The sequence below is a fragment of the Bos taurus genome, chromosome 5 (assembly GCF_002263795.3).
Source record: "Bos taurus isolate L1 Dominette 01449 registration number 42190680 breed Hereford chromosome 5, ARS-UCD2.0, whole genome shotgun sequence".
NCBI lineage: Eukaryota > Metazoa > Chordata > Mammalia > Artiodactyla > Bovidae > Bos > Bos taurus.
Window position 1 is genome coordinate 10,727,403 of NC_037332.1, and position 27,198 is coordinate 10,754,600.

The window sequence follows — 27,198 nt, forward strand, 5'->3', positions numbered from 1 at the left end:
CTCTCCTTTTAAAAACATGTTGAGTTAGTCCTTTGACTTCCCTGGTGGTGCAGATGGTAAGGCATCTGCCTACAATGTGGGAGACCCAGGTTCAATCCCTGGGTTGGGAAGATCCCCTGGAGAAGGAAATGGGAACCCACTCTAGTACTCTTGCCTGGGAAATCCCATGGATGGAGGATCTTGGTAGGCTACAGTCCATGGGGTCACAAAGAGTTGGACACAACTGAGCGAATTAACTTTCACTTCCTTTAGTCCTTTGAAGGGAAGTCTAGGGGGAAATGTGTCACTGATCTGCAAATCAGTGGGCAGTTGGAGACTTCTCTAGTTTTTTAGCTACAGAAATTCTTAAACAGCATTTGGGCATTTGGGTTGGAAAGATCTCCTGGAGAATGGAATGGCTACCCTTTCCAATATTCTTGCCTGGAGAATTCCATGGACAGAGGAGGCTGGCAGGTTACAGATCATGGGATCAAAAGAGTCAGACACAGCTGTGCAACTAACACATGAGATACATTGTTTTTTATAAAAAGCTTTTATATGACATGGGGAAAAACATATACACACACACACATAATAAGAATTTGTAAAACTTATGCTGCATCACTGGCATTTTTCATTCATAACAACACACACACACATACGTACCCTAATCTTGTTAAGGAGTTTAGGCAATAAGTGTGTGTTCTTACGGGCAAGACTTTTGAGCAGGTCAAATTGATGATGAGAAGATGGAGACAGCAATACATACCTGAGATATTTGAAAATAGTTAATATTTGAAACCAGGAATGATTTTGATGTCATGATTTTCAACTAAATAGCTTGAGAAGAGTTTTATTTTAATAGATGAAGATGGGAAAAATGTATTCTGATTGAGATGGAATAAAACCTGCAATAAAAGGCTGTTAATAGAAATGCAAAAGAATGATTTTCTAGAGGAAGAATCTAATTTTGACTTTATTAACTTATTCAACTTTTGATATATTCTATACATGTTTTTAATTTGATGTGTAACTTTCATTTATTCAGAATTCTAATTGTAGGGAGTGTTATCTAGAGTTATTTTTGTACATATTACAGACGTTAATATGTGAATTATATTCAAACGTCTGACCTTTAAAAATATAATAAAAGGATACATGATTTACTTTTTACTTTTTTCTTTTTTTGCTTTTAAAAGGCAGCTTAAAATAGTGGAAAGAGGAATGTTTTGAAATCTGTCAGAACTGGCCCTCTTTCTGATTCCACCACTTAGAAGCTGGGGCTCACTATGCCGCGGGCACTGGGCCTCAGTTCCGCGAGTATTGAATGATACTGAAAACTGGAAAGTGCTATATATGCATATATTTGGCACAATATAACCCTTCCCTAGAGGAAGCATATTGTAACCAGAAATCAAAATTCAGGAATGGATGCACCTTCTGGGATTGATTTTTCTGTCTCCTGAATAATTTATCTGTCTCCTTTGCTTTGGATTTCTCTGTGAAGAAGCAGTGTACTTAAAAGAACAAAGGCATGTTTGTTTTGTAAATTACTGAGAATTTTGGTTCCATGCCACAAGTATTTTGTTGAGAGCTTATGTTACGACAAGCGTTGTACCAGGCATAGGAGACAGGGAGGTACTGGGGCCCAGACTTGTCCGTGGAGAGTTCCCTGTGCAGAGATGGGAACGAAGGAGCACCTTGACTCTACATGGATGTCTGAGGCCTGCTCAGAATCTACCAAGGAGGGAAGACTCACCTTGACTCTTTCGGCTACACCTGCACATATCTTGAAGAATGACTGGCCAATTGTCGGGCAAAGAAAGTGCCAAGTGTGTCTTAATGACAAAAGCAGACTCAGACTCTGTGGGACTTGAAACTTAAATCATTTGAGGGCCCTTTTAAGAAACACAGGACAAATTTGCAATATAATATTTTGTGAAAATGAGTATGCATTTGAAATGAGAAAGAATCATAAAAAAGTATTAGAGATTCCAGTCTCTTCCTTCTGAGGTCACTTTAGGTGTTTAAGCAAAGACGCTTACATGAAAGACCTTAGAAATGCTTATTGATAGCAGTCAGGGTGGGTCTCTCCCCTCTAAGAAATGCTACAACTTCAGTAACAACCAGCTGTTATGTGGGCGTATGCAAGTGAGGGGACTCTAAGCTTCCATTTCACTGGTTCATGGCAAATTTACATCTACCTGGCTTAATGAATTCTTTGGGAAGTATTTTTTTAACAGCTCCTGTTTGTTGGCCAAAAGCATCATTGAATGTGGAATTCTGAACAGGTAAGGGAGATTTATGTGGAAGTGGTTAGGGCTATACCATTTAAAACTAGTTTCTTGGTTTTCAGGCCATTTATTCAAGAGAGAACAGAATCGTTCAAACATTTCTTTAGAAATGTTAAATTGTCAGCCTGCATCTGAAATATTGTGATTACCTTAACTAGGATGGTTCAGCTTTGTCGTTTGTTTTTCATTGTAGCCCAAGCTGGTTATTACAGCATCATTTGGCATTGAACCTGGAAGGAAGGTAGAGTACGTACCACTCGTAGAAGAGGCACTGAGAATAGGACAACACAAGCCAGATAAAGTTCTCATCTATAATCGTCCACATACGGTAATCTGAATACTGAATTTGGTTCTTGCTTATGCTGGTGTGCTAAGGATGATTGTTGTTGACGATTTGACAGGAGCACTTGATTTATAAACTCTTAAGTATCCTTTATGAATGTCACTATTTGGGGCAAAAGACAATGATGTTTTCTGTCTTTATAAAAAACTAACTTAAAAAGATTGAAACATAGAAATATCTGTAATATTAATGAATTGGATCCAGTGAATAGTCTATTGTGGTGTCCTTTATTAATTTATACTATAACTTTAATAATAATACAGTTGACCCAATGCAGGGTTTAAGGACATCAGCCCCCAGACAGTTGAAAATTTGCTTATAACTTTTGGCTCTCCCATGAATTTAACTAATAGCCTGTTGTTGAAAGTAGGCTAGAGAAAGAACTGTATTTACCTGAATTATATTTATCCATATTGTAAGTTTATGTCTGTTTATAAGATGAATTGTCTATCAGTACCTGCATCAATATTGTCTTATATGATACAAAATACTGCAGATGTACTACATATTACAACCCTAGACATCAAAAATGAAAAGATAATGTGAAAAAGAAATTCATATTTAGTTACAGATGTAATGATTCACACATTCATAGCAAAGAAGCAACAATACAATTGCTTCATGATAGCCTGGGCTATACACTAATGAATGAAATACACAGTTTTTATGGCATATGGCATGGCCTTATAGTCATATTCATACTATAATATTGGAAACATTGTTAACTTAAAAAAAATCACTTCCCTGTGATGATAGGCTGATACCCAGTTTCTCTAAGTACCAGAGAAAGAGGTATACTGTAAAGTAATGTAATTCTAAGTTAGGAAACAGTAGGGAAACTACCACATTATTAATTTTATATTAAATATCACTTACTTTATGCCTATATAAAGACAAACTAGTATCTCCACATATGTATTCATGACATCACTTTTTCTTAACTTTTTTGATATTTCTAAGTAGTATGGTTCATCTGCGAGTTTTTCAAATTGCTATAAATCTTCAAAAATTTTTCCAACATATTTACTGAAAAAAATCTACATGTAAGTGGACCCTTGTTGTTCAAACCTGTATTGTTCAAGGTTCAACTGTACCAGAAACATTTACTGACAGCTTACCGTATAATTTTTAAGATACTCCATTCATGGATAATTTTTTTAAAACTTCCTGATAACTTTATGAGCTTGGCATTACTCCTGTTTTAAAGAAGAGGAGTCCAGGAAAAAGAGAGATAAAGTAACTTGTCCAGCTAGCATCAGGGTCATGATCTGAATGCGTGCATTCTGACAGTATGCTTAATCTCTCAGCTACCTAGTCCTGTGGTGAGGTGTGATTAATTTCTTTTTAAAATGTCTTTTAAAAATGTTAGAAAAAGTAATCGGTCTGGAAATAAAAACTATGTTCAGGAAAACAAAATATGAATATTTTAAACAGATAAATTACTGTGATCCATGAAGGAAGAAAAAGCAGTATAATACATAAATGACTGTATTTTACAATGCTTTTTCCTAGTAAATTTGCCCAAATAATCAGCTTATTTCTACATCCCAAGCTAGGTCTCCAGCTATTTATAGTTAGACTGACTTGGGTTTCTAGCAGATTAAAATTTTTTGCAGAAGGAAAATTGCAAGTGTGCAAAGAATCATGCATAATTTGTAGAACTCTTGAGAGGTTATCTGTGGAAAATGCTTAAATGACAAGATGTAAGAACAGAGAGCATTAGAGCTCTCTCAGTTTGATTACCACCTAGGAAGTCCCATCACCACATTACGTTCCAGTGTAGTCTGAGTAGTCTGTGGTTCCTCAGGAAAGGCTGCACTCAGTGATTTTAATATTTTCAATGTCTTGAAGGAGAATTTTAAATTTCTTTCAGATGACCTCCAGCATGTTTTTAAAAAAGGCTTGTTGCTGTTGGGTCAGGGAGTGTAAAGTCAGTAATCCAGAAGGCTTTGAGTAAGAAAAGGCTAGGGGAAGGGTAGGAACACAATAACACAAGTGTTCAGTGTGTGTGTATGCTATTCACACATGTGTGAATTCATGTAGAATTTCCAAAGAACTTAAGGCTAGACCCAAAGGATTTTCAGATATTCTTTATTCAATTCTTACATTCTTATAAACCAGTAAAGTAGATGTTATTACTGGTCCAATTTTACAGATGAAAATACAGTCATGGACAGGTCACACCACAGAGTCACAGCCACGAAGTGGTAGAGCCAGCATTTAAACTCAGTTTAATGACTTTTAACCAAAGAGATATATGCTGTTTTCTTTTGCTTTATAAATGCTGTGGATATGGATATGTTTCCAATCAGATTTTTCTCAAGCAAATATAATCTTTTACCTTTTTTATTATTAATATTTGCATACATCTCTAACATTCACATCTTAATGCAATATTATGCATATTGTAGGCACTCAGAAGATTATTATTATTTTAATTTTTGAGATAATTTATTACATTAGGCTTCCCTGCTGGCTCAGATGGTAAAGCGTCTGCCTGCAATGAGGGAGACCCAGGTTCAATTCCTGTGTTGGGAAGATCCCCTGGAGAAGGAAATGGCAATCCATTCCAGCACTCTTGCCTGGAAAATCCCATGGACGGAGGAGCCTGATAGGCTACAGTCCATGGGGTCACAAAGAGTCAGACACGACTGAGCGACTTCACTTTCACTTTCACTTTAATACATTAAGATAGATCATAAGAGTACATTTTGATGCATTTTCAAAACTGCATGCACCTGCATAACTCCATCCGAATCAAGATAGAGAATTTTTCCATATTTGTTCCTTTTTCCAGTCAACAATTCCCCATTCCTAGAGGCACATGCTTTCTGATTTGTACTGTCATAGATTTTTTGTTGTTGCTGCTTCATTCCCAAGCTTCAAATAGATGGAATCATACTATGCATAGACTTTTATGTCTCCCTTCTTTTGTTCAATATGATGTTCTGAAGATACACTTCTTGTGTGTCATGTATCAATAGTTCATTGTTTTTTACTTTTGAGTAGTATTTCCTAGCATGAATATATAAAAAATTGGTTTTCTGTCCTTCTATTTATGGAAATTTGGGTTATCTCCACTTTGGAGCTGTTATGACTAGAGCTGCTATGAACATTCTTAATCAGGGCTGTGTGTGGATCATGTGTTTCCGTTTCTCTTAAGTAAATATATGGAGGTAGTATTGCTGATTCATATAGTAGATGTATATTTGACTTTACTAAGAACTTTGACACAATTTTACATAGTGGACATAATCATTTTATTATTCCAGCAGAAAATTATGAGTTCTAGTTGCTCATTTTCTTTATTGTTTGGTATTTTATAAAAATCTACTTTGATATATAACTATTTAATCTTGTACTTTCTGTTGCATGATGTAACGTTTTCCCATGTCTTTCTTTTTAACAGTAATGTGTTTGTATTTTAAAAAAAAACTCTCATAGATAACATTTTGGGATCTTAATTTTTTCATCCAGTCTGACCGTCTCTGCCTTTTAAATAAAGTATTAATATTAAATCCATGTACATTTGATTAAAAAGGATGACAGCCTTCTCTTTCCTCTTAATAGGTAGAGATCCACTGTTACTTTCCCCCCTCCCATAACTAGCTCCCTTTCTCCCTCTCCTTATTTTTCCTGAGACCTTTCCTCTTTTTTGACTCTCCTTTATTTCAGCTGGATGTCTCTTGTCCTTCATATCTGACCTTCTGTGGAGGCAGTAATTAAACCCAGTGGATTGGCTTTGCTTTGAGTTTAGAAAAGATACAAATTATGAGGCTCGCTGATGCATCTCCTAACTAGGATTGTTTTTTTGCCAGAGAAGATAAAAACCTGGCTGCCACTCCTAAGCCTCAGGGAGGCTGTGACGGGCTCCATTGGCAGGTCACATCACTCATCTGTTGTGCTCCCCCAGGACTGCCTTTTAAGAGTGATAACAACTAGGAGGGATATGTCTATAGAAGTAAATGCATGTATGGAAAGGCTAACGTTGATTTTCCCCTGTCTTCCTTTCATTAGATCTTCTTTAAACATGCCTGCATTTCTTAGCCTGAAGAATAACCCTTCATTCAAATCCTCATTTTGTTTGAACTGCAGTTATTTTTGTGATTACTCAATTGACATTTTTTTTTTTTGTTACACAGTGTGATGATTTTTTTATAGGTCTGTAACTGTGATGCCCTAGGCTTGATAGTTTGAATTGAGTTGTGTTTATCTGATGCATAAAAACAAATGGAAATGGAAAGTTTGATCACAGTTAATTATATTTATTTATCTAAATGGTGCCTCCAGGACACATCCACGGTAGGGCTGGAAAAATCAGTTGGGGCTAAAACGTCCTCTTCTTGAAGGTCAATTCAGATTATTGTCTATCATGTGCTTATTCATATAGGCATTATATTTGTGATACTATTAATATATTGAAGTAGCAGTTTGTAATTGTATCCATTTAAATATATGACCATTTTTTTTACAACCCCAATCAATAAATTAAGGAACCACAGAAGCGGAAATGACCTGGCTTTTAAAAATCTGTCAGTGTCTCTGAATTTAGTTGAGGGATTACCTGAATGAAGTGTGATAGTTACATATGCTCTCTAGGTGGTGAACTTATTTTCAGTGAGGACTGTGTAGTCTTGCCTTGTGCCTTTACTAACAGGTTCAGCACCTGTAAATTTACTGTTTTGTCATCTTGAGATTAGTCAACATTTCAGAAAATAACTAGACATGTACTGGATCATAACTCTAAATAGCTATAACTCTCCACTACAATAATTTTTCCCTAAGCCACTTTTTTCTTCTTCAGTGGCTTGTTTCATTGGCACCTTTTAAAGACACCTGTCTAACTTAAGATGTGTCTGTCCAATTCATGGCTCTATTATCATAAGTTTGCAACACAGAGCTTGGTTCTAGGAACACAAAAGAAAACACGCATTTCTACCATATTAGTATCGTTGGTGGAGAAAAACTTGGGTAGCTTTGTATACATGTCTCATACTCTCATTAATTTCAGAACTGATTTTTGTCCTTAAAAAAGTTAAAGTAGATTAACCCTCCTCTCCTGAAAGTGATTTAATATTCTCCTGTTTGGAAAAATGACCACAGTATTACCCTTAAATGGCAGTATTACCCTTGTGTAAAGAGAAACTTTAGTAGGTTAGTTGAGATTTCATTGTGAAGACAGTAGTTCTAAAGTAAAAAGAAATAGATTATGATAAATAGAAGTTAGTTTTTAAAGTCGATAGTGTACATACAGTTGTAGAATCATGAACCTCTGTTAGTTAAGCTCTTACTGTTGATGAAATCATGCCTGCATCACATTTAATTTCTTCAATATATCTCTAGGTTTAAATAAAACATTTTCTGCGATAAGTTCAGTTGAAGTCAACATCAAACTGTTGAATTTCTTATGAACATTTATCCAAACTCATGACCCTGAGATATTGACTTATAGGTCTGACATTTAGCTGTATAGGCCTAGATTTCAGTCAGACACTCAGACTAATGTAGATTTCGTTACTCTCCAGTGTTTTCCTGATGTAATCTCCTTTGTTCAGTGCATATTCCTGGGTTTTTGTTTTGTAGGATATGGTTCCCTTGGCTCCAGGTTATTATCTTGATTGGGATGAAGAGCTCTCAAAAGCACAGTCACATGATTGTGTTCCCGTTCTTTCTGAACATCCGCTGTATATCCTTTACACATCTGGAACGACGGGGTTGCCAAAGGTATGCTCTCTCTTGTTGCGTTCTTCAGTCACTCAGTCGTGTCTGACCCTTTGTGACCCCATGGACTGCAGCACGCCAGGTTTCTCTGTCCTTCACCATCTCCTGGAGTTTGCTCAAACTCATGTCCATTGAGTTGACGATGCCATCCAACCATCTCATCCTCTGCCGCCCCCTCCTCATCCTGCCCTCAGTCTTTCCCAGCATCAAGGTCTTTTCCAATGGGTCAGCTCTTCCCATCAGGTGGCCAAAATAGGCACTCTCTTAGGGATAGTTATAGTGACAGATTTTTTTGCACGTAGAATATTTGATTACTGATTGAAAATGTTTGCAGACTTTATCTTGAGGTTCAGGCTTAAGTAGTTTATATCTTAAATCCTGTGTCTAAATATATAGAACTATTCATTATATTTAATGCCAAATGCTTTGTCTGTATTTCATTAAAAATCTTTACAATATCAGCAATATTCAAGTGCTTTAGTAAGGTATTAACATATATTTGATTGAATATCAGTTGGCTTAATAACATTTTATAAAATATATTTTAAGTGAAATATTTTTATTTTTTAAACTGAAGTATAACTTTCATACAGAAGTTGATTTTTTATTTAGAGGAATTTGATTTATCATTATAAATGCAGCTTGGAGAACTGGCCTAGACAGTTTGATCAACAGGTAATTTATCCAGAGTGTTGAGCTATTTGATTTGCAGCACTGAAGATACTCAAGGATTTTTAAGTCTTTTTACCCTGAAAGGTGTTTTCACAAAGCAAAGTTAACAATGTCAGTATTCTTGAACGTGTCAGATACCAAACCATTACCACTTTTGCCTGGTATCTCCAAATAACACTGTTTCTTTATACAATTTCATAAAGATTTATGCAATCATCTTTCATCTTTATTAGGGAGTTCAGTATTCATTGAATCACAGAATGTTAGTAGGCAAAGGGACTTTTCACAGTCACTCAAATCCTATATGACATTGGCCCACTATTAATATTGGAACTCTATAGCATCAGAATTCTGAACCATAACCTGTTAATATTCTCAAAATAGTGATTCTATTAGTTTAGATTTAAATAAAGGAAGATCACGGAGAAGGCAATGGCACCCCACTCCAGTACTCTTGCCTGGAAAATCCCATGGACGGAGGAGCCTGGTAGGCTGCAGTTCATGGGGTCACTAGGAGTCAGACACGACTGAGCGACTTCCGTTTCACTTTTCACTTTCATGCATTGGAGAAGGAAATGGCAACCCACTCCAGTGTTCTTGCCTGGAGAATCCCAGGGACGGTGGAGCCTGGTGGGCTGCCGTCTACGGGGTCGCACAGAGTTGGACACGACTGAAGCGACTTAGCAGCAGCAGCAGCAAAGGAAGATCAAGACTTAAAACATTTTATATGAAATTCACTTGCTTGTGAAAAAGAAAACATTTGGTAGAAGGGTATATTCTCTCTGACTACAGACACAATGTTTTGTTACATTTTGGTCTACCATCGTGTTCTGTATGTAGTTGGTACCCACACTTTTGTTGTGTGAATAAATAAATTAATGCATATACATAAAAATATTTGTGTCATTGTAGAATCAAAGCCCTGTGCTTTTTTAAGAACTCTGGTCATCTGAAAAATAAAATTTTCTTACATTGCAGATTTGTCTGTTTAAGCAGTCCAAATGATTACTGGATGCAGTCTGTCCCTTCCACTTTGTGCAGTTAAGCATTATGTACCAGCCACAATGAATCCAAATGAACATTTGGCTGCGAAATAAAAGGGACACAGCAAGTTATAATCTCATATAAAAGTATCAACATGAGAGCCAACCACTGACCCTGAAAACATAGTAGAGCCTAACCAAAAAATAAAAATCACTTTAGTTCCTTAAAAGCCTGAAGGAATCTTACAAAAACTTTTGGTGCTACCTTGAGACTTTTAATCACTGAAATTCACTGTTGCCTGGATGGGGATCAATATGAGAGGGCAGAAGAATAGTTTGCCATCAGTTTAAAATTGACTCAGCTAGTGTAGTGGAAATAAAATAAAAGTAATATATAGGGCATTCAGTCTGAAAAGTGATGATTCCAAATAAAGAAGAAACCTAGATATCCCATATTTTCTTTGCATCAAGAACTACTTTCTGGAATTCTTAGATGCCCAAACTGAAAATTGTTTGATGTTTTTATCATCCTCATTTTTTTTTTTTTTGTTACATTAACAGTACCATCCCAAAGATTAATCTATTTCTATAGATTGGAGAAAGCTTTAATTGTTTGAAGATTTCTATTCACGCTGAATTTAGTTCATGGATGTTCATTGGGTGCTAAAAGAGATAAAAAATTAGTAAACCACAGTCCCTTCAGCATAGTAGGGGTTGCAATATATCAACACAGATAATGTAAGATAGACTGTGATCTTTCCCTAAGAGGAAAAAACCCTACTTTGGTCTCTTGAAGAAAAGATGAGTTTGAATGGCATCTGAAGGATTAAATTCCATTAGTTCAACAAATATTACTGAGCACCCAAATACATATCTGACCATCTTTTTAGAGTTCTGTGGCTGGATACAGGCACTGAACAAAGAGCTATGTAATAGGTGATGTGTTATGAGGAAAAATAAAACAGAGGAAGGGTGATGGGAGAGTGAGAGTGCTGTTTTATCAGGGAGATGTCAGGGAAAGCACTCGATGGTATGACATTTGAAGGACGAGTACAAATTTTACATCAGGTGACCTCATGAGGAGGAGGGCATTCCAGGTTGATTGGGTCAATATAAGTAAAGACAGGAGCGTGTAAGGCTCCAGGATGGCTACTGCAGTTGGTGCAAAAAAAGTAGAGAAATGGCCAGATTTATAGGCAGGGGCCAATTGTTTAAAATTTACCCAAGAAGTTTAGGTTATATACTGCCTGTAAGGAATGGAGAGCACTGATGTTTCTTAAGAAGGAGACAAAAATATGAAGGAAGGTAACCCTTGCACCATTACACAATGGAAGCAAGGAGATTGGATTTCAAGCTGTGCTTAGTTTTGGACCATTTATTAGGGAGCAATCGGAGAAGGCAATGGCACCCCACTCCAGTACTCTTGCCTGGAAAATCCCATGGACGGAGGAACCTGGTAGGTTGCAGTTCATGGGGTCGCTGAGGGTCGGACACGACTGGGCGACTTCACTTTCACTTTTCACTTTCCTGCATTGGAGAAGGAAATGGCAACCCACTCCAGTGTTCTTGCCTGGAGAATCCCAGGGACGGGGGAGCCTGGTGGGCTGCCGTGTATGGGGTCGCACAGAGTCGGACACGACTGAAGCGACTTAGCAGCAGCAGCAGCAGCAGCAATCAAGGATAAGAGTAAAACAGAGGAAGAGTACAAGGCTTTGAACCTGAGAACATAGGAAAGTGGTTTTGTTTATTTACTAAACTAGAAACAAGAGAATGGTTTGGGGCTGGGAAAACTGGGAGGTTTTGTATATGCTGAGTATGATGTCTCTTTGGGACATTAACATGGAAATGCCCAGCCGGTAGTTGGAAATGAAGTTCTGGGTTCAAGAGTACATCTCGATTTGGAGCTAGACCCTTGGAATATCATCAGCTAGATGATGTAGAGGACTAGTGTTTAATTCATGGGATTGAGTAGGTTTTACAGAGCAGGGCATGCAGAATGGCAACACAAAGTAGTCAATTTTAAAGGTCTTTCAGAAATATTTCTCTTATCCCTTCAGTGCACTTTAGAATTTCAATTGCATTGAAAGTATATGTTGCCAACAAATACTTTTGCCACTTATTTTTTTCTACTTTTGAAATATATTACTTTTCATTTACTTATCTTCATAACATTGCATGTTCTCTAAAAGTGTAGAATATATTTCATACACCTTTGAATATACTATGGCACTAACCTTAGAACTGGGCCATAACAGATCCAAAATATTTAATAATCTACTTTTCCAGTTAGCTCCAGATTCCTCTAATTTTTTAAATTGAAATATAGTTGATTTATAATATTGTGTTAATTTCAGGTATACAGCAAAGTGATTCAATCATATATAAATATATATATGTTAAAATCAATTCATAATTTAATAACAACTACATGAACCAAAAATCCCATATATATATAAATATATATTCTTTTTAAATATTATTTTCCATTATAGATTATCACAAAATACTGAGTATCCCGATGCCTCTTTATTCATAAGATTCTCAGTTCATTTTTGGCAGGTATAATCAGGATTAATAGGATCTGAATTTTTAATATTGAGATTCCAGGAATAGAAATACAGGAAAGATGAGCATACATGAATTTATGACATATTTAAATATAAATTTCATGTCATAATTTAGTTTGTTTTCTTGATCTTTATGAAGAAAAATAGTGTTGTGAACCCATAAAAATACTCTACTTAAAATGCTCGTTTCCCATAGGTGCCTATAAGACACATAATTCTTTCTGTTCTTTGGCTGTAATTTGCAGATATATTTAGGGCATATTTGCATTTCTGCATCTGCCAATTCTGGATTTGTCAGATTGTTGTATGACAGATTGATCTGCTAGCTGCTGCACATATTCTAGCATATTCTACAACTGAGCTGCTTTGCATACATTTCTGTATTGTTATGTGTGTTTATTCTGTTTGGTTTGGTTGACTGTATTCAAGGTACTTCAAGGAACTATACAGTAGAAGAATACCTCCTCTGGATTGGGTGTCATTCTGGGAATGGGAGATTTAGTGATGGTCATATTTACCTTCTTTCAGCTTGTTGTCATGGAGGTATGGTGATAACCAAAAAAATAAAAAGTGGCATAGGAGCACAGGGGAAATAATTAGGAAGACGGCTGTAATAGGAAGGTGGTAGGCAAGGCCTTTATTCTGATGTGAGTTTTCTATAACTTACATCAACTTTTATTCCTATGTGTTAGGTGACTTATTTATATTCTAGACCATAGAGAAAGATAAGAGAAAGTTAAATAAAAAAACCTGTGAAAAAAATTTTTTAATCTGTAGTACAATTTTTGCAGCTTCCCTTGTGGCTCAGCTTGTCAAGAATCTGCCTACAATGTGGGAGACCTGGGTTTGATCCCTGGGTTGGGAAGATCCCCCTGGAGAAGGGTAAGACTACCCACTCCAGTATTCTGACCAGAGAATTCCATGAACTATATAGTCCATGGGGTTGCAAAGAGCTGGACAAGACTGAGCGACTTTCACTTTCACAATTCTTGCAGCTAAAGGCTGAACTCACTATACCTTTGTCCCTGATCTCACAGTTGCTCAGATCCATAAAAAATTATACTGCTGCTGAAGTATCATCGATAGAGGTGGCTTCAGAGTCATCAGAAAGCCTGCAGCAAGAGATTTTATGTTTGAAGAAGTAAACCAAATGGAATCATTCCATTTCTACTAATACGGCATTAAGTTCTGTAAATTTCAAGGATTTCTCTTGAACAAAGAATAATATTTTTTTAATTATAGTTTTCATATATTGCTTATTCATTAAATTGTTCACTGTTTAAATCAGTTGACGTATGTATTAATTGTCTGTTCTATGCTGAAGATACAAAGGCGTTCTTATGGCGCTGAGAGTGGAGGAGGAGACTGAGCAGTGGGTGGATGTTGTTAGTGCCCAGAGGCTCAGCGAAGTGTGCAGGACTTGTGGCCATGAAAAAGCGGGGAGAGGCTTTTAACACAAGCAGTGGGTTTGGATGGCTTCCAGAAGAGGCAGCACTTTCACAATGCTGTTAGGTACTCCTGTGATGAAGCAGGAGGTTACCAGGTGCAGAAAAGGGGTGAGGGTTCGTTTTAGGAAGAGGGGATATCATCCGTAAAACTCTTATAAGAACAAGAATATTGTTGGTTGGTGGGTTTTTTAAGTAAGCAGAGCAATACCTCATACTTTTCAACTCATTGACTCCAATGGTCCCATGGTGGTGGATTTCTTTTTTTCAGGTAATATTTTTGTTTCCCCTTTCTTCTTCTTTTGTTTCTACTTAATTTGCCAGACTGAATTGAAATGTATATATAAGCATGCATACATACAAAGCATATGCATGTGTGTATACATGTAGACATATATGCATATGTATTTACATATGTATGTGTGAATGGATATATATTATATGTATGTATATTTGTGTGTTTGTCTTGTACAAGTCTTTATGACTTCCCTGGTGGCTCAACAGGTAAAGAATCTGCCTGCAATGCAGGAGACACAGGAGATGTGGGTTCAATCCCTGGGTCGGGAATATCCTCTAAAGGAGGGCATGGAAACCCACTCCAGTATTCCTGCCTGGAAAATCTCATGGACGGAGGAGCCTGGCAGGCTACAGTCCACAGGGTCGCAAAGAGTCAGACACGACTGAGTGACTAAACTCATAGCACAGGTTAATAGCGGGGCTTAACTTGGGAAGAATGTTTTGTTGGTTACTCTATGTAGACTTCTCCTACCTGAATATTTTGAGATTTTCCATTCAAATTTTAGATCTATTATAAAACATTTTTCAGATAAGACTCCCAAAGTCTTAATCTTACCACATATCTCAGTCTTCCTTACTTTTTGTACTACAACTGATGTTATTCCAGCTGCATTCTTCATAAATTGTAGTACCCAAACAGTGCACACTTGATATAAACAAGTTTTCTGTTTTACAGTAATTGACCCATTTATGATATTTTGTGGCTGTCTTTGTTCACAGGCAGCTCATTAAACTGGAAACCGTAAAGAACCATCTGTGACTAACTGTTATTCCTGGGGGATAAATAATTAGCCTTTAGTTTCACTTGTGTGGATTGAATTTTTTTGAATATCTATATACATTAAAAGTGTTTTGTGTTGTTTAAAGAATACTTTCACATTGTCTACTTTTGTACTGAGATAGAATTCACTTCTGTGTCTTTATTTGGGGCACAGAGTTTTATTCCCACCTGAACGTCTTTAAGTTTTCCAGAAGAATTTAAGTATTATGCTAATCCTACAAAAACCAAAGCAGTGTATTGGGAGGCTATAGGGCTTTTCTGAAAATATATTAGGTCATCTAATGGCTTTACTTTTAAGGAAGGTAGGATATAAGTGCATAAAGTAACAGATTCAAAAGAATGAAATGCAGCATGCTTGTGTTGTAGGGGTAAGCACTGATGGTCACCAGTATTTTTACCTCATACTCAAATAGACTTCAGAATGCCAGTTTTTGTTTCTGGTTAATTATGCATACTGGAATATAATGATTTGTGGGGTGTTTTTTTTTTTTGAGCACGGTTTATGTATTTTCAGAGGTTGAACAGAGTTTATCTGTTGCATTTTAATTATCATTACCTGGAAAAAATGACTAGAAACAAAAATGCTTTATCATATTAATTTTAACCACATGTTAATATTGAGTGAACTCTGGGAGTTGGTGATGGACAGGGAGGCCTGGCGTGCTGCATTCATAGAGTCGCAAAGAGTTGAACATGACTGAGCGACTGAACTGAACTGAATATTATAAGAAAGAAACTATCTTTTTAAAACTAATCTTGCAGTGTTTTTACTCTTGAACTTCTTATGAAAGATCTACATGGATATATACATATATATGGAATTTAGAAAGATGGTAACAATAACCCTGTGTACGAGACAGCAAAAGAGACACTGATGTATAGAACAGTCTTATGGACTCTGTGGGAGAGGGAGAGGGTGGGAGGATTTGGAAGAATGGCACTGAAACATGTAAAATATCATGTATGAAACGAGATGCCAGTCCAGGTTCGATGTACGATACTGGATGCTTGGGGCTAGTGCACTGGGACGACCCAGAGGGATGGTATGGGGAGGGAGGAGGGAGGAGGGTTCAGGATGGGGAACACATGTATACCTGTGGTGGATTCATTTTGATATTTGGCAAAACTAATACAATTATGTAAAGTTTAAAAAAAAAAAAAGATCTACATGGAGAGTATGATATTATGCACTTTTTCCCTACACTGTACTAAATAACAAGAAAATTGAAAGCTGTCATCTGAATATGTTAGTGGCAAGACCAAATTTCATATTGAGAATATAGATCAATGAATAGAGAAATGATGCCAGATGAAAATTTTATACTCATTGTTAAAAAATTAAAAGTAAGTGGATGTTAATATCAGTGAAAAACAGACATGGCTTTTCTGTCTCTGTTAACTCTGTTTTCATTGTTTTTAATGAGAATCTCTGATAACAACCTCTAATTTTTTGACATTTCTGTCTTTTGTGTGGGGAAACATAAAAAACAGTAATTGCTAGAATTAAGAAAATAATTTTGCTAGTAAGACATTAAATTATTGACTGTATAATTCTTAGTTTTTTCATGCAAATTTTCATTTTTAAGTCTAACTTTCTTGGGGTTAAATGAATTTAAGTAGCCACCATTATATAGACAAAGTAACACTGGTAAATAACCTTTAAAGAAGGGTTCACTTGAGAGGTAAGCGGAAATTTGACAACCTGTCCTTTAAATTATCTTCTAAGTTTTACAAATGAATTACTACTCATTCATGTTCTCCTTAGCCTTTTATTCCTTTCTATCACTTCCAGTTGATTACTCTTACTCTCTATCATTTAATATAAAAAATTTACCCTTTTGTAATGATATTTAGAATTATTAATTAAACATGACCTCTAAATGCAGGGACAACAGACAGGTGAAGAGAAATTCTAAAACATCTTAAGTGAAATCATGCCTGACATTAAATTTCACAGAATATTGATAGCATATTGTCTATGAAAAAAACCTCCAATTTTATCCTTTACCAAATGAATAAAACTTTTTAGAAAAGAGTGTTTGCAAGTGGATTCGTTTCAAATTCATCAAGATTTTGAACTGTAGGAAAAGATCTTCTCAATAAGACAAAAAATTAGCAAAGTACATGGAAGACATGTATAGTATATAGCAATTGAAGATCTGCTCAGATTACATGGGAAAATGCATGTGTGAAAATTATTGGTAGGAGCTTAGGATTTCTGACTCTCCCAAGATGATCAAAAGAGCCAGCTGCATGCTACCCATGTCATACAAGCTAGAAAGCATACCTGTCAAATGCCAGCAAAGCTTCCTGTGACATTTGCCAAGAGACCAGGTGTTGCTGCTGGTAGATAAAAAGTATTCCACAGCTTGATACCTATGTTTTATTAGTGGTACCTGAGGAAAGTAGCAATTTTAGTAACAAACAGGAAGTCAGCTTCTTTTTCATTCTCCTGATGCATGCATGTGTGTTATAGTTACAGAGCTGTGCCAAAATAGTTCAACCAGTAGCACGAACATTAATTACAGCCATGTGTGGCCTTTCAGGTAAAATAATTATTTTCTTCACTGAGTGATTATAGTTGCTCTACTAAGAGATGTTTGAAAATACTTGTGAGTGAACTATAACATATTTCTTAGCAAGCATTCACTTTCTCGTTCTGAATATTCACATCATTAAGTCATTGTGAGCCAATAATGACTAATGTTTATAATGAAGCAATAAATGAAATTAGTTATTAAATTTGCTGTCAGTTCTTATCTGTGATGACTCTTGCACTTAGTTTTCAAATATTAATCTTGTATTAACATTGAATACATTCACTCTCAAGAATATCTGCTCACAAACTGATTCATGAACGCTATGGTGCTATGCTGTAACCATCAAATCTGTCAGCCTTAGATCTAACTCATCAGAAGTGAGATCTAAAGAACTGCTCGGCTCTACTACTGTGATAGCATGGTCCTTCAGGTTAGCATTTTAATAAGACTCTAGTTAGAATATGACTGTTTCCTCTAGGCATCCTATTATTATTTAATACTATTAAGGAATAAATATCCTTATGGTGGTCTGTGTCGTAGGCACACAGCTATCTTTGATCTTTCTGTGGACTTAATTTTGAAGGTTTTCATTTTTGTTCTGGAAATATGTGTTAAAATGCAGTGTTGATAATTGATGTTACCCCTGGAAATTTTTCTTTTTATTGCATGTGATTCTGTGAAATCATATTTTCTTTAGAAAGTCCAGAATGGTCTGTGAGAATGAATTCTACAAATGGACTGGTATGAACAAATTATTCTGTGTTTGTTATTGGAGGTGTCAAAGAAATGGTGATTCAGATACAATTATTAATACATGAAAGCCCAAGTTATTTATAGCTTTAGAATATGAAATACTTTAAACAGGTGCTTTTCTTAAGTGGATAGTATGAAGAAAGAGGATCTTTTAACACATTGTCTATTGATTTTAACTTCATCTCTTCTTTCCTTTAGGGTGTGGTGAGGCCCACTGGAGGATACGCTGTAATGCTTAACTGGTCGATGTCTTCCATATATGGACTTAAACCTGGAGAGGTAATCATGGTTTTAAGTTCATATTATATGACATTTATCTGATTAAGATATATGCGTTTTATTTTCTTCTTATTGTTTAGGTGTGGTGGGCAGCTTCTGACTTAGGCTGGGTTGTCGGACATTCCTATATCTGTTACGGACCTCTTCTACATGGAAATACTACAGTTTTATATGAGGTAATAAAATTCATACCACATATACATAGTGTTAATTTCACTGAAAGTTTCTGAGAAGTAGTCTAAGTAGGAACAAAAAAAATTGAATGGGGACAGGGAACATTTTTATGTCTTCTTCCAGTTTAAAAATATGATTTCATAAGACAGAGAAATACACAGAAAAAAATACACTATTTAAATTGTGTTGAACAAAGCCATAAAACAACAAAAGCCATATTCTGAAAAATATACACTAAAAAACTTTATGTCTGTCCCTTTCTAGAAAATATCATTGGACTGATCCTGATTTAGAACCTTAGAAAACAGTCATCACAAAACAGAGATTCACCTTTTTGTGTTTTTAGAGAATTAATGGATTTCAACTGTATGGTTTCTTGATTTTAGCAGATATTTTTGGTAGTTTCTGATGATTGTTGTATGTATAATAGATGATGTATACATAATTTCTGTATGTATAATAGATGATGTATGTATAATTTCTGATGATGTTGTATGTATGTATAATTGTTGGAGGTATATATGCTTCTAGACTGATCAGATTGAATCTTCGTAGCTTTAAGATTCAGTTGCATGGATTAATGTTAACCAGGAATAATATTTTTGTGTGTATACTAGAAAATTCTGCTCTTATGCCTATTCTATTTAATTTTAGTAAGTGCCTTGTATAAATACTTAAAACACATGTCCATCAGATTTGTAGGATATCGGAAGTTGAGAGGAACAGTAAAATGGTAGTTTGCTAAATCAGTACACAAAATAATCTTGGACTTTTGGGATAAAACACACAAGATGGGAGAATATGGAAATCCTTTTATAATTATATTAAAATATAATTGCAAAAATAAAGTCAGGGAAATTTGAGTTGGTTACAATTTATGTGGTTAAATCCCTGTGATTATAATTGTCTGTAGTTCAAACATCAGTGGTTGATAGGATGACTTTAAAAAATAGTCACCATATGCAATAGTATCTTATTTTCCCTTCTTACATTTGGAAACTTATGTTCAGTTTAATGAGGAGAAGAAAAAAATCATTAACTTATTAGAAAGCATTTGGATGAAAGGAAATAGAGTGAAAATGTCATACAAGAAAGCAATGAAGGAATTGTGAATGGTTTAGTCTGATAATAGTAATATATTTAGTGTGCATATTTGTTAAGAACCTTTTGACATTTAAAGAGTGGCCACATAGTAATGTAGTAATGTGGAATTCCAGAGACCTATCTTTTGGGCGAAATCAGAGAAAATTTAACTGTTCATTGGTAGAATAGGCAGCTTCTGAAATAGAAGGCTCTCTTTCACTTAAAGTCTTTCAACATCAAGAGAGGAATATGAAAAAGAGAATTTTATGTGACGTGTGGATAATAGTATTAGATTATGTCAAAGTTCTTTAAAATCTTAGCATTCTGCAAGTCAATGATTCTGAAAGAATCAGAGACTGTTCTTAATCTTTGTGGCAATCTCCTAGTCCCAGTCAACATTTAAAAGCATGATTATTCCTGCATTTTCAGCTGGCTGATTTTCTGTATTGAAATGCTCAGAGATATTAAGGCAAACTTTGACACAAATATTATGCCATCTTGTACTACTCCTTGTCTTTTATACTATCCCTCTGTCCTTTGTAGACTTAATATGCCCTGTGGTATTTGTAATAATTAAAACATAAAATTATCTTGATAATTGTGTCCATACTGAAGTCCTTGCAATAGAATAAGTGTTTTTATTAAAATAATAATTCCCTCGGAAGTAAACAAAATAAGCCTTAACACTAATACTTATAATGAATTGTGGAATTGCTAATATAAAGTGACAAAGCCAAAGATGCCATTATATTGATAAGTATTTATTAAGTATTAGTTTGCCTTTAGGATTATAGTACATGTAATTTTTGTGCATTTACCATTGGCCTTTTTTTTATTTTTTAAGCTTATTTAAAATATAATTGCCACACCATTAAAAGGGCTCTGCTTGTCTTTATCTTGAAATGATGAGCTCAAGAACAGTCTAGATGCTCTATTAGTATTTGTTGTACAAAAGGGTGATTTTCTTTTTTTAACCTTTTAAATCTTATCTGTGAACTCAGGTTTCTTTCCTACAACTTATAAACATCCTCGATTCTCTCTTATCATAAAACGAAGCCTTTTAGACTTCTGCACATTTCTAGCTATCCTATCTTTATATTCTTCTCCACTGAGTCCTTGGAAAAAATACCCTTCCCTTATTGTCTGAACTTTATATTCTTCCAATTATTCTCCAACCCAGTGAAGTCCAGTTTTTCTCCACATTGTTTCATAAGCTACTGTATCAGAGGTCAGTGGTGGCTTAGTAAGAGACAAAGTCAAGGATTTTCTTCAGTTTGATTTTATTTTTTCTCTCAATGGCATCAACCCTGGTGCCTGTGTTTGGTGATGGTAATTCTCTCTGCCCTCTTGAGTCCCTGTATATCCTTTTGCTATTGTTTAGGCTGTTTCTTTTGACTTACATGACTTTCCCTCTGTCCTTTCCTTGTCTGGTTCATTCCAGCTATCTTGTAGATTCTGATTAGATGTAATCATCGCTTGGAAAATTTCCTCAAAGTCTTTGACTGCTCTGTTCCCCTTTCTGTGGCTCCATTGCCCCTTGAACATATGCCTGTTAGTTAGCTGACCACACTATTCTGGAATTATATCTAGTCAAGTGTGAGGGCGTCACAAGCCAGTCTCAGCGTAGTAGACAATACACACTAAACATGTAGCAAGTGCTTATGGAACTAAATTGGATGCTACTTCTCTGTTCTCATTCTGCCTCTCTGACATCCTGTCTTCCGTTTCCTCTCTTGGTTTCTTTTACTTTGATCCTCAACATTGGGTGATAGTAGAGTCTTGTTCTTAGCCCTCTTTTCTCATTCTGCTTATATTTCCTGGATAATCTCCATGCAATTGGATTTGAGTATTATTATTTAAACCCAGGCTCCTAACTCCTCCTATCTATATCTAACCTTCCTGCTAAGCACCAGCTTATTATTAGGGATTTTCAGATGGCCCAGACATCCCTTATGGTCAAGGTGCTGTGAAATGAACTCACAGTCTCCACTTTTCCCTCCAAAGACATTTCTTTCCGTGTACTCTGCCCTGTTGTTAACGTTACAGTCAGCTAAACTAAGAATCAAGAAGTGATTCTAACTTCATTCTCCTTATGTATCATATTCTATTGCTCACTACAGCTTGTTGATTTACATTTTTTTTTGTTCTCGTTGTTCTTTTGCTCAGTCATGTCTGACTCTCTGCAACCCCATGGACTGCAGCACTCCAGGCTTCCCTGTCCTTCACTGTCTCCCGGAGTTTGCTCAGACTCATGTCCATTGAATCCATGGTGTCATCCAACCGTCTCATTTTCTGTCACCTCCTTCTCCCACTTCCCTCAGTCTTTCCTAGAATCAGTGTCTTTTCCAATGAGTCAGCTCTTCTCATCAGGTAGCCGAAGTATTGGACTTTCAGTCTCAGTCCTTCCAATGAATATTCAGTTTATTTCCTTTAGGATTGACTGGTTTGATCTCCTTGCTGTCAGATGTGAAATGACAGGGTAAAACATATTTGAGGAACTTTCAATGAATCCTTGTGTTGGTCACAATAGCAAATAAGATGCTATTTGAGAGGAGTCCAGCTGCCTGTAAGAAGTCTGGCCAGATTTTGGAGCCCAAGAAAATAAAGTCTGTTACTATTTCCATTTTTCCTCATCTTTTTTGCCATGAAGTAATGGGGCTGGATGCGATGATCTTCATTTTTTAAATGCTGAGCTTTAAGCCACCTTTTTCACTCTCCTCTTTCACTTTCATCAAGATTTCCTCTTTGCTTTCTGCCATTAGGATGGTGTCATCTGCATATCTGAGGTTATTGATATTTCTGCCGGCAATCTTGATTCCAGCTTGTGATTCATCTAACCAGGCATTTCACATGATGTATCCTTATGTAGTTAAATAAGGGTGACAATATACAGCCCTGATGTACTCCTTTCCCAATTTTGAACCAGTCGGTTGTTCCATGAACAGTTCTAACTGTTGCTTCTTGACCTGCAAATTGATTTCTCAGGAGGCAGGTAAGGTGGTCTTATTCCCATATTTTAAGGTGGTCTGGTATTCCCATATTTTAGCACATGTCAAAAGTGTCCTCTTGTTTCCATGCCTCCTGCCGCATAGTCGAGGCTGTGACAATTTAGTAAGTGTGTTGTTGACTGGTGTGCATTCTGTGTTTGGCCTCTGATCTCACTTGTGCCTGTGCTTTCCAGTTGTATATTTCAGACAGCCAGTCTAAACCATGTTCTAATAAATACTGCCTTCAGATGTCTTTCCAGGCCATCTCTGCCAAAACTCTAATTTCTGAGCTCTCCTCACTGTCCATCTAAAATGCAGAGATGAATGCAGAACTTCGCTGCTTAAATTTTTTCAAAGGGTTGAGTTCTGCCTCCAGGAAGTTAGAGATGGCATACTTTTCTCTATTCCTCCCACTAAGTAGAACTGAACATTTTAGGCATTATGTCTAAAACAAATGTAAGACTAAAAGATGGAGATAAAAAAAAAACCAAAAACAACAACAAAAAAAGATGGAGATAAGAAGGAAAACTGACTTTAGGGACCTTGAAATTTGAGAAATAACATAGTGAGGACACCTTGGCTTTATTTTTCCCTCTTAGATTTGTGTCTAAAGAAGCTGACAACCTATAAGTGCCAACAACTGCAGACAAAGCAAATCACAACAAAACTAAACCCTCTGAAAAGGGAAACAACAATAACAAAAACAACAAGCCTGACCTCTCAAGCCAAAGGTTTAGGAAGGAGCAGTCTAAGACATGAAACTTTTAGATGGCTGCACTCCAGACAGATGACACACACAGATCCATGGTCCCAACCCCACTGCCAACAGCAAAGGCTGAGTGGGAAGTTTAGACTTCCACAATTGTTAGGCTTTAAGGAGGAGCTTAATTCTAACCCTCTTCCCACAGGGTGGTGTCAGAGGAGTTTGAATAGGAAGCCAAGATTTTCCTTCCTGTTAGATTATAATGAGGACCCGTTGAACAAGCAATAACAGTAGAGACCAAATAAGGAGCCTGGGCTTATCCCCCTAACCTACCAGTAATGAGATACCCCTTCCATTCTCCATTGGGATAGAGTCAGTGGAAGCCTAGTAGAGAGTACAGGATTTTGGGGATTTTCAATAACAAGACCACCTGTCTCTTCCCTGTGATATCAGTGGAGGCCTTGTTGGGAGCAGTAACAGGGAGCTCTTACTTTATCCAGGCAGGGAGGTGCCTTTAGAAGCCTACAATTAGAACGGGAACCAACCCAGAGTCATGAAGAGCATTCTCCCAAGCTATTCTCTTCTCCAGGGGATCTTTCCCACCCAGGAATCAAACCCAGATTTCCTGCATTGCAGACAGATTCTTTACCATTTGAGCCACCAAGGTACCCAGTTGGGTATCAATGGAGGTCAAATGAGGAACCTGGATTTTTACCCCTATGTCTTCCTTCTTTGCTGGAGTGAAATCTAAATAAGCCACCTGAAACAAGATTTAAATAGGAGTCTGTCTCATAATGTAATACCAAGAAACTATCCAGGATTTGATGACCTCATACCAAGAACTAAAAACATCTCAAGCTGAATGAGAAAAGACAGTTGATAGGTACCAGAACTGAGATGACAGAGATGTTAGAATTATCTGACAAAGATTTTAAAGCAACTGTGGTAAAAATGCTTCAACAAGTGATGATGAACATTCTTTAAACATTCTATTTTTTTTAAGGTCAAAAAATAGTTACAGTTAAGAAATAAAAAGTTCCAGCAAAGATGGAGAAGGTGTGGAGAAAAGGGAACCCTTCTTACACTGTTGGTGGGAATGCAAACTAGTACAGCCACTATGGAGAACAGTGTGGAGATTCCTTAAAAAACTGGAAATAGAACTGCCTTATGACCCAGCAATCCCACTGCTGGGCATATACACTGAGGAAACCAGAATTGAAAGAGACACGTGTACCCCAGTGTTCATCACAGCACTGTTTACAATAGCCAGGACATGCAAGCAACCTAGATGTCCATCAGCAGATGAATGGATAAGAAAGCTGTGGTACATATACACAATGGAGTATTACTCAGCTATTAAAAAGAATACATTTGAATCAGTTCTAATGAGTTGGATGAAACTGAAGCCTATTATACAAAGTGAAGTAAGTCAGAAAGAAAAACACCAATACAGTATACTAATGCATATATATGGAATTTAGAAAGATGGTAACAAACCCTGTATGCGAGACAGCAAAAGAGACACATATAGAACAGTCTTTTGGACTCTGTGGGAGAGGGAGGGGGAGGGATGATATGGGAGAATGGCATTGAAACACGCATAATATCATATGTGAAATGGATCTCCAGTCCAGGTTCGATGAATGAGACAGGGTGCTCAGGGCTGGTGCACTGGGATGGCCCAGAGGGACGGTATGGGGAGGGAGGTGGGAGGGGGGTTCAGGATGGGGAACACAAGTACACCCGTGGCGGATTCATGTCGATGTATGGCAAAACCAGTACAATATTGTAAAGTAATTAGCCTCCGCTTTAAATAAATCTATGTTAAAAAATAATAAATAAATAAAAATACCTTAAAAAATAAGTTCCAGCAAAGATATAGATGCTATAAAGAATAATCATAGGGAAATTTTAGAGTTGAAAAACGTAATAGCAAAGATAAAAACTCAATGGATGGGCTCAATACCAGAACGGAGGGGACAGAGGAAACAATTAATGAACTGGAAGAAGAAGCAATAGAAATTAGGCAATCTAAACAACAGAAAGAAAACAGACTGAAAACAAACAACTAACAGAGCCTCAGGGATATATGGAATGATAACAAAAAATATAGCATTTGTGATTTCAGTCGTGAAAGGCGAGGAGAAAGACAGCGGGCTTGAAAAAAATAATGGAAAACTTCTGAAAACTTCTCATCTTCTCAGACTTGGCCAATGGTATATATATCTATTGGTTCAAGACTGAGTAAACCCTCAAACAACGTTACTATAAAGAAATCGACATACACAAAAAAACCTTAATCAAACTTCTGAAAATTGAAGGCAAAAAAAATTATCTTGAAAGTAGTGAGAGAGAAAAGATTTCTCATCTGTATGGGTAAATCCCTTTGAAAGATAGGATTTTTTAGAAACTAGGGAGATCAAAGGAAAGTGACAGAATGTTTTTCAAGTGTGAGAAGAAAGGAACTGTCCATCAGAATTCTGTATTCATGCAAATATATTTTGAAGATAAAGGAGAAATAAAGACATTCTCAAGGGAAAGAAAAATTTGGAAAATGTGTTACCACTTTCTTATTGTTTAGTCATTAAATCGTGTCTGACCCTTTCACAACACTATGGAGTGTGAAGCCTGCCAGGCTCCTTTGTCCATGGGATTTCCCAGGCAAGAATAGTGGTGTGGGGTGCAATTTCCTATGCCCGGGGATCTTCCTGACCCAGGGATCGAACCCGCGTCTCCTGCGCTTTAGGTGGATTCTTTACTGCTGAGCCACTGGAGGAGCCATAAGCCTCTCTAAAAGGGACAGCTAATGGCCAGTAGTTAATAATGAAAGACTAAGTATTTCTTATGTTTGAGAACAAAGCAAGGATGTCCACTCTCACCTCTTCATTCAATAAAGGTCCTAGTTAATTTGATAAGGCAATATATGAAAACAAAAAGAGAAACATATCAGAAAGGAAGAAATAAAATTGTCTCTATTTGAAAATGGCATGATTGTCTAGGAAATTATAAAACATATTTAAAAACCTGTAATTAATAAGTGAGTTCAGCCAGATCTCAGGATACAAGATAAACATGCAAACATCAGTGGTTTTCCTACATACTGCAGTAAACACCTTTGGCTACAAAAAGGCAACATCTCCTTGTAGAGATGGAACTGTTCTTTATCTTGATTATATCGTGTCCTAATTGTGATAGTAAGCTATAGTTTTGCAAGATGTTACTGATTGGGAAAGCTGTTAAGGGTACATGACATATTTCTGTATTATTTCTTACAGTTCCCTGTAAATCTAAAATTATCTCATATAAAAAACTTAATTCAGTCGGTTCAGTTCAGTCGCTCAGTCATGTCCGACTCTTTGCGACTCCATGAATCACACGCCAGGCCTCCCTGTCCATCTCTAACTCCCAGCGTTCACTCAAACTTATGTCCATTGAGTCAGTGATGCCATCCAGCCATCTCATCCTCTGTCGTCCCCTTTTCCTCCTGCCCCCAATCCCTCCCAGCATCAGAGTCTTTTCCAACGAGTCAACTCTTTGCATGAGGTGGCCAAAGTACTGGAGTTTCAGCTTTAGCATCTTTCCTTCCAGAGAACACCC

General features: G+C 36.5%; 1 protein-coding gene across 4 annotated transcripts in view; it reads left to right on the plus strand.

Moving 5' to 3' along the window:
• The window catches only part of ACSS3 (acyl-CoA synthetase short chain family member 3), a 190,080-nt gene that overhangs the window by 55,707 nt on the left and 107,175 nt on the right, over positions 1 to 27,198 (plus strand). For all 4 annotated transcript variants that reach the window (NM_001102137.2, XM_010804755.4, XM_010804756.4 and 1 more), the window contains 4 exon segments: positions 2,467 to 2,601; positions 8,200 to 8,340; positions 18,574 to 18,654; positions 18,735 to 18,830. In NM_001102137.2, the coding sequence (NP_001095607.1) occupies positions 2,467 to 2,601; positions 8,200 to 8,340; positions 18,574 to 18,654; positions 18,735 to 18,830 (453 nt within the window).